This window comes from Python bivittatus, unplaced genomic scaffold, assembly GCF_059951505.1.
Source record: "Python bivittatus isolate LINGU-HERP-01145 unplaced genomic scaffold, Pbiv_v1 ctg000340_np1212, whole genome shotgun sequence".
Classification (NCBI taxonomy): domain Eukaryota; kingdom Metazoa; phylum Chordata; class Lepidosauria; order Squamata; family Pythonidae; genus Python; species Python bivittatus.
Window position 1 is genome coordinate 29,114,920 of NW_028277056.1, and position 8,779 is coordinate 29,123,698.

General features: G+C 34.4%; 1 protein-coding gene across 4 annotated transcripts in view; it reads left to right on the forward strand.

Moving 5' to 3' along the window:
- Positions 1-7,997, forward strand: part of ZBTB20 (zinc finger and BTB domain containing 20) — a 527,488-nt gene extending 519,491 nt beyond the window's left edge. For all 4 annotated transcript variants that reach the window (XM_088140752.1, XM_088140754.1, XM_088140753.1 and 1 more), the window contains one exon: positions 474-7,997. In XM_088140752.1, the coding sequence (XP_087996878.1) occupies positions 474-892 (419 nt within the window). In that variant the 3' untranslated portion in view covers positions 893-7,997. The remainder of the gene's footprint in view (positions 1-473) is intronic.
- Positions 7,998-8,779: the final 782 nt, after the last annotated feature.

An 8,779-nucleotide genomic window follows, 5' to 3' on the forward strand; every position in this document is an offset into this window, starting at 1 on the left:
ACCACCATCAGGTAAGCATAGAGGAGGAGGAGGAGAGAGGTCCTGTCTAGATTAGGGGACATAGTGTAGTTTTCTAATTTTTTTTTTTAATGCCATGCTATACTGTACAGCTTTGTGCTACTAGCGCATGTTGATGTGTTAGTCAAGTGGGGCTTTGTAACAAATTTATATGTGGATAATGTATTTGCGTGTTTGCTTATAAATAGAGTGCTTCTATGTAACATTACTAAAACTAGTAGTTGATATTCATTTAAATGGATCAAAATTCATTTCTGGGTGTATAAAAAAGAGAAGTTCAGCACCTCAAAACACTTTTGCTAAACTATGCATTTACATACCTAGTATAACAGTATACTGTATAACTGGAACAATGTGTTACAGGAGAATTTCACTGGCATTTTTTTCCTAATTAGCTGTTAATTTTTTTTTTCTTCTCTCTCCTTCTTGTGTTTCCATTTGTGATCACTGTGCAGGTGAGAAGCCCCACCAATGCAGCATTTGTTGGCGATCCTTCTCCCTAAAGGATTACCTAATCAAACACATGGTGACTCACACTGGTGTCAGAGCGTACCAATGCAGTATCTGTAATAAGCGTTTTACACAGAAGAGTTCCCTAAATGTGCATATGCGGCTCCACCGTGGGGAGAAATCCTATGAATGCTACATTTGCAAGAAAAAGTTTTCACACAAGACCCTGCTTGAAAGACATGTGGCTCTACATAGTGCCACAAATGGAACATCTAGCACAACAAGCACTGGTGCAAGGGCACTTCCAGCTGGAGTGATGGCCTGCACAGAGGGAACCACCTATGTTTGCTCTGTCTGCCCAGCTAAGTTTGACCAAATTGAGCACTTCAATGACCACATGAGGCTGCATGTTTCCGATGGGTAAATAATATCTATTCTGTTATGAACAACAACAAAGCCCAAACAGAGAAACAACAAGAAGCTATGGCACTAGATTTTTTTTTCATTTTTCATTTTTAGTTTGTTTATTTTCATTTTTGTACTACATGATGAACTGTTTTTTGCCTGCTGGTACATTACATTTCTGGAAGCTGGATGAATAGTAATTATCTCAGCCTTCCTTTGATGGTGGCCTTAAGGCCAGATAGTGCTTCAGGAGATCTACTGGTTGGATCTCTAGCTACTGGCCTCTAAATACAACCCTTCTTTACTACAAAAAAAAAAAAAACCTTAAAAAAATTGTCACTTGTGAAGAGCACTACAAAAAAACAACAAAGAGAAATATGTTATGAAATCTACAAGGCCTACTGTCGTAAGTACACCGCTTGCAGTGTTTCAATGGACAGATTCACAATTCTGACCGCTTTGGACTTCACAGTATCCAGTTAAAACTGTGGAATAGAAACATAAAATTGATCAACAACACAGAAAATGGGCCCTATTGGTTTCCACCATTAGTCTTGCTATCATAAAAGGGCTGTGGAGAATGGCAAGGGAGTTTGGGTTGGATGGTGTGGAGTCCCTGCAGGATGGGGAAGGAGAATAATAGATTCCTCTTGTGGATTCGGTTCCATTCCACACATTCAGATTCATAACCCCAACTTCTTTCTCCCCCACTAACACCAATACCATATTTCATCAGACTTTAGGAACAATAAGTAAGAATTAGGTGAACAAAAGTAACTTTTCTGCAATTTACACATTGTCTTTGCTGAGCATAGGGCAAACTTGGCCAATCTGGCACCCTCCAGGTCTGCTAGCACTGCAACTCCCAGATTTCTAGATGGGAACTGCAAATACAACAAATCTGGAAGTGCAAGACTAAGGAGGGATGACACAGAGCCTCAGCCAAATAGTGGGACTTTTGCAAATGTCAAAGAGTAATAGCAAAAGGAAAAGATCAAGAGTTTTTTTCACCTACCATTCTAGGTATAAGGAAAGGATTACTTCCTAAAATCTTTGGGGATAAAATAAAAAAGGCTGCATCGAGCCCTATCCATGCGAAGAGAAGTAAAGTAATAGACGAGTGGAAAAAACTAAAAAGAGTTCTCAAGATTTTTTTTTAATTCAGTTTTTTTAGGGGGACAGAAGTGGTGTTTACCAGATAGAATGCTGATTTTTTAAAAGAAATATATATTTACTTCAGTATTTCTGTACAAAAACAGAAGGAAGGAAGAGTGTAACTTTTTAACATAATTTTTCTTTTTTCTTTTGTTTTGCATACACTGCCACTAATATCTGCCCAGTTATATAACTGAATGTGTGTATACACACACATACACACCTTAAAGACTGTTAAGGTTAGGTGTCCTACTTTCATATAGCAAGGGGGTAAAAGATGAGGTGGTCCTGATATTTCTTTCTGATAATAGAAATATGTGTCAACATATTTTCTGTTGTTTTCTTTATGCTTTTATTACTTTGAGAATAGCACCTTGAAAAATGAGTGATAATATATATGGTATCTTCCACCATATTCTGTCCATATTGTAGTGTCACTTGAAAAGCTGTTCTGAACTCAGATTATTTTCTAAGACTTTTAATTAAGTTCCATCTAAAGTTTAAATGAAATATAGTTTCAGAAGGAAGTGTTTTAACACTATTTATACTATTGGAATGATAAAATATTATTTTGTTTATAGTTTCTGGAAGTACCTAGAAAAAGGGCATTTCTTTATTTAAAGAATCACTTGTGGAGATTGGTTTTATAAAATATTTTTATCCTGCCTGAAATATAGATCAAATCTCTCATTTACTTAAATGCTAAACCTTCCTTTTTCTTATAAAAGTACAGATAATTTTCCCTATCTTCATCTGCAAAAACATTAAAGATAAGAGCCACGCTTTGCAATCTCTACTTCAAAAATAGAGTAAGTCATTCAGGATTAATTATAAGTTTTTGTTAATCGCTACTCCCCTTCTTAGAGGATGTTGAGAATTTATCACCTTAAACAGTACTTTTTATGTACCTATTTACATTGGGTTAATGTCTAGCAAATATAGTAAGTTTTCCTGTGTATCATGGTACATAATTTCTAGTCCAGACAAAAATGATCTGAAAATAATATGCAAATGGAGAGTCAAGGAGAACACATTTATGTAGATTTTAAATGTATCTCTGTTTCAACTAAATCTTCTGAGGTTGCATTCCTATGCACACTTATGTGGGGAAAAAGTACAGTAGAAATCAATGGAAATAACTTGTATAAAGTGTTCAGGAACAGGATGCTAGATTTACTAATGTCTGTGGCTTTTGTGAGACACTCCTCCATGCTGAACATCATTTCATTTGACATTTAAATGTTGGCAACGTAGGTCACAACTATTATATAGCACAACCTTATTCATGTCTATTCTGAGGTAAGTCCCACTGAATTCTGGGGGATTTATTCTCAGCCAAGCATATACAGGATTGGGATCTTAAATATTTGTAAGTTAGGTAAGCTAAAGTAATTCCTCAATGTATTATAAATGACTTAGGCAATATGGGCACATTTTTAGACTAACAATTGCTACAATCCTCATAATTTTTTAAAAACTAAACTATGTTTCAACAAGTTAAAATTATTATGAGCACAAATTAAAGAAGGTAGAAAATGTTCATGCATAATTTAGATACCATCCTAATCATCAATCCAGAAAGATAATTTTTTGAACATAAACAAATTAACCAGAAGAAAGTTCTATAGATTTGAGTGTAAATTAATTCCACATAATTCTACTGATTAAGTAAAGGGATGCACATATGGAACAGTCATTTTAAGTTAATAATACTCATTAGTATAGGAACTTCATCCCATTTTCTGAATTTGGAAAAAAGTAAAGTACAAAATATTAACTTGTTACAATAATTCACAAACAATAATTTCATCAGAAATAATATTAAAAAGCAGAAGAGAAGACAGAAACTGGATAAAGAATATGACAGTATCTTTTGAATATGACATATTTTTATTAACTATTGAGAATCAGTCAAGAATTTAAGTTTGATCTCTTTAAGCAATAACTTGATTTTATATAGCCCATTTGCCAGATGAATGTTAGGGACCAATTAATTACCAATAATAGAAACAATTAATAGTTTGATTCAGTTGTCAAAAGTTGGAGAGTTGTGAGACCTGAAATGGCCAAACACTAACAAGAAAAAAAGTGGAGAAAACCTTAGTGCAGAAGCAAAATTCATAACAAAATCTGCAATTAAAAACATGCTTATTCTTTTAAAAAACCAGTTTTTAAATATGATTAATTTAGATCTAGTTGCTTGCTGTTCATTGGAAATGAATATTGTCTCAAAACAAAATAAGTTTTGTTCGGTGAAGAAAAGGTATAGATCACCTTCCCTCATTCACCCAAAATAATATACTCTATGCAGAAAATCCTTGTTGCTCACACAGGTCTCCAGATGCTATACATGCACCATGTATTAGTTTAGGAGAATGTAGAAAACTGGGACACTCGCATCAGTCCTTCTGCAAGCATTTGTACTTGAGGCTGAAGAACTAAGATTTGTGAAATTTAGATCAAGTGACAAATTATCTAAACCAAGATTTTTATTTGTAGTTCTAAGATATAAATAATTTGGGGGAAACCATTTACTCTGCTGCAATTACAGTTTTGGTGATCTGTCATTTCATGAAAAAAATATTGCAGTTTTCATTGTACGGTGTCTTAAAAAGGTGATTTTTCAGCATTAGCTATGTTACTGCTTTTTAAATTTCTTGCTCCTGGTTTCTATTTAGGTCTCTTTTCTAAAGCTACAGCTGTTTTATTTAATTTTGATAAGTAGCATTTATGCATGGATACAATTTCAGTTTTGTGAAATAAAATCCAAAGGTTCTTCAGTGAATGAAAAGCTATAATCATGTGCAGAAAATTCCTAAATAATAGATAAAATTATCCCTACCCCGCCCATCCATATTGAACCCAATTAATCAGCCAATTAATCAGATAATTAATTTTTACTCAGTGATGTACTGTTCAGGCCACTAATTATTTTGATTCTTTCCATACATTTTCTGTACTTTTTTTTATTCTTGCAGTGATGAGTACTATATTTCAAAGAAATGCAGCAAAACTTCAAAATGTGTGGCTTTATTGGATTTTTATTAAAAAAAAGTATTCAGATATTTTAATTTTCATATTATATAACTACATTGTATCCTCACCACGGTCACAGCCCAATGTGGGCCCAATTTTTTCCAGTATGGCTAAATACCTGCTCTGAATTAGTTTATAGCTCATATAAATCCTTATAGTGTAATTGGAAATATAGGCATTATCCAGATGGTTTTCTAATATTTTTACTTTACTTTAAAAGCATTATTCTGTATAGCCAAAGGTCACTACAGTCCAAAAAGCCTATAATTTCATAACCCCAATGAATTCTACAAGAATATTAATATATTTATTTATGTTTAATGTTTCAGGTATATTTGCACTGAACTTAATTGAACTTCCATTTCTTTAATTTTAAATTAAAATGTTCAGTAAGAAACATGAAAATAGTCTTCATTTTTATATTGTTTAAAATGTTTGCACTGAAAGCTTTTTATTTATAAAGAATAGAAGGGTTCAAAACATTGTTTTTGAAAGAAGAGGAGGAACACATTTGCTTGCATTTTGTTATTATTTCCATAATTTCTTATTTGCAGGTAGTTGAGTTACATAAAAAATGATATAGGGCAGTGCAAGGTTCTGGTCTTATATAGTCTGTATAGTGGCAATTCTTTTTTCACCTTTTTGAATGTGTGGAAAAGTGAGTTCTGGATTTTTAGCTATATCTTGTCTGAATATATGCACATCTCCTTTTCAGGGCAGGTAACATGCCTTGAAGACAGAAGTGCTAGTTATTCATGCACAACTATTTGCCTCATATTTTAATGTGTAAAACGTTTATTAGTCATCCTAAACCACAGGAAACTGTATCTGGTAGATTTGTGGGGTTCGGTATATCTATTGTAGTTAATCAGAACTCTTACTGAATTAGAGATTCTGTGGTTCACTGAATGGTTTAATGAGCTCAGCAAAATATTAGCAAGGTGCCATTTGATTTATGTAAGACAGAATACTAAATCTGTGTATCTAGTGCTCACTAAATGTATTTGGATTTTAGCATTCAAATTACGGTATGAAATAAGGTCACAACATGTTTGGTAGAAAAGCTGGAATTAATAAATTATTTCTACATATATTTAATTTAAACATAGTGGCTGAAATTCATAACTAGAAAATAACATTTGAGGTCACCATTGTAAAGTTAATAATGGGCAAGCTTATCCAAAGATAATAAAAAAATGACCATCTGAAGCTAGGAAACATACATTTCATCCACATCCAAGCCCCAGCTCTTATGCTCACAAGTGTCATTAGACTTCAGAGGTCCTCTCCTTCCCAAGGCCACTTTATTACTGAGATAGATGCCAAAAGTGTATCCCATGCAACTTCCACCACCCCTTTGCTGTCCCTGTAACCACCCAGCCCAGAGGGTGAGCTTGGCCATTTTTTATTTTTAATGTTTGTGGGGATTTTAAGAGGCAGAATGGATGCCTTATCCCTTTAAAATCCAGGGCATTTTGGAGTTTAATTCTACCATTTTTGGAGGGCAGCCCTTGACAAGCTGTGCAAAGCCTCAGGCAGCTGTATAGCTGATGGAAAAGGCACACATTGACCGGAATGCTTTTCATTAAGAAGAGAAGGAAGCAGTTGGAAGCAAAGCCAGAGACTGAAGTGCAGTTTGCTGCATTGTGGCATAATATAGCACTCTCTTATTCTGTCTGTGCCTTTCCCTACCTCTTTCAGTGCCATCCCATCCCTTTCTCTGCAGGTACCACAGTTTAGGCCCAAGGATGGTCTCTGTTGCTGCAACAACAATTAGGCTCTAGAATGATCCAATCATTGTACTCAAAATGTCAAGATGCCTCAGAAATGTTGTTTCCCAATTATCTTATTACCCACAATAATGCTGTGGTGCTTAGAGTTCTCATGAAAACTGGTGGCCACTTCTTCGTTGCTACTTAATGGGAAGTTTTGTATCAGTTGTGAGGAGTTTAGGCTCTGCTGGAAATTGTGAAGTAGAGAGGTTTGTATTTCAAAGTCTCTAAGTCCAAACTTGCAAGATCACTAGTTAACATACTTACAGGGCCTCTGATTGTTACATTTCTTATTTTTTATTATTATATTCAACTGAATTAGCACATAGAGACAAAGAATTCAGCTTCTGTTTCTCATATTTGGATTATGATACATGCATGTACATTGACTGAATTAGAAAGAGGGATTTGGTGGATGCCATTTGTATGGCTATTAAAAGAGGATGCTTGACACACAACTTACTTCTACATAAGCATTTTCAAAAGCTAATGTTTGGATCAGATATCAAATATTTTTTGTGTACTTAAACTTTCCTGGGTAATATTGCTTTATCTAGGAATTTAATTCCTACTGTATCACACAAACATTAGAAAATGAACTGGATTATTGTCACTTCCACATTAGTTCCCTAATTCATTAATTATTGGGAGTGGTAAATGACAGTAATTAAGGTGAATAAGGTTAATATTTTTGAAGACTAGAGAACATGTAATTAGATAAATTATAAATAAATAAAATTACCACCTTAAAAATTAGTTTCACTCTGTTGTAATTCCACAACAAACAAATATGTCATAAAAATACTAAGCTTGTCATCTGGCGCACACACATCTGGCATGCACAAACACACAAACAAACACAAATTAACAGAATTAAAACTAAAGGATTGTTTTCCTCATATTAAATACAACAGGATTACTGACTAGTAGATATAAATGGCAGACATACTCAAAACATAAAAATGCATTCCTTTTCAAGTGGCTAAAGCTAAAACAATTCACTGTTTTTGCTCTTTCCCACATCCAATAAAATCTTTTGTAGTCACAGTCTAAAAGTCAGTCTAGAAGGTCCTGAGTTCTTCTCTAAGAGGAGAAAAAAATTAAATTATCCCTGTGTGAATTTGTCAGACTATTTAACTATCTAAGCCAGTGCTTCTCAACCTTGGCAGCTTGAAAATATGTGGACTTCAACTCCCAGAATTCCCCAGCCAGGAATTCTGGGAATTGGCTGGCTGGCTGGCTGGCTGGCTGGCTGGCTAGGGAATTCTGGAAGTTGAAGTCCACACATCTTCAAGCTGCCAGGGTTGAGAAAGACTGATCTAGGCAATGCTGTTTTCTTGGGCTGGCAGCTGTATTACTACCGTGATCATTTTCTGTAACCAGAGGTACATAGGAATTGATTTTGGGTCCTTCAGCCTGCAAAAGATGTGCTGCAGTACCACTGAGCTATGGCCCCTATCCATTGGTTGCTGATCTTTGGAGCAGCACTGGCATAAAACTATGAAAATGAGTCGGGGAGAGAATAGGATTAAATTTGAGAATTCAGAGAAAGAAAAAGGAACACTTCATCTGTGACATAAGTATATGTTTCTTTCAAATCTAGCTACTTGACAGAGTTTTAAGATTAGCTTCATAAAGTTTTCCCTAAAATATTAGTACTATAATAAAATTCCCAAGGAGTTGGCAAGATTAATTTAAATTGGATGGGGGGACGATAAATAATTTATTGCAGCCATATGAAGGACTGCTGCCTTAAAACAATAAAGAGGGAGGGAGGTGTTATTTTTTTATACGCACTTAAATATATATAATTTTAAATTGTTATTTCATTTGTATGAAATGCTGCATATTTTGTTTTCATTTAAATTTGTAATACAATACCTGGGCAACAAGAGCTGTGAAGAATTCACTTGCTGAGAAGTATTACTACTACTACTAAGGTA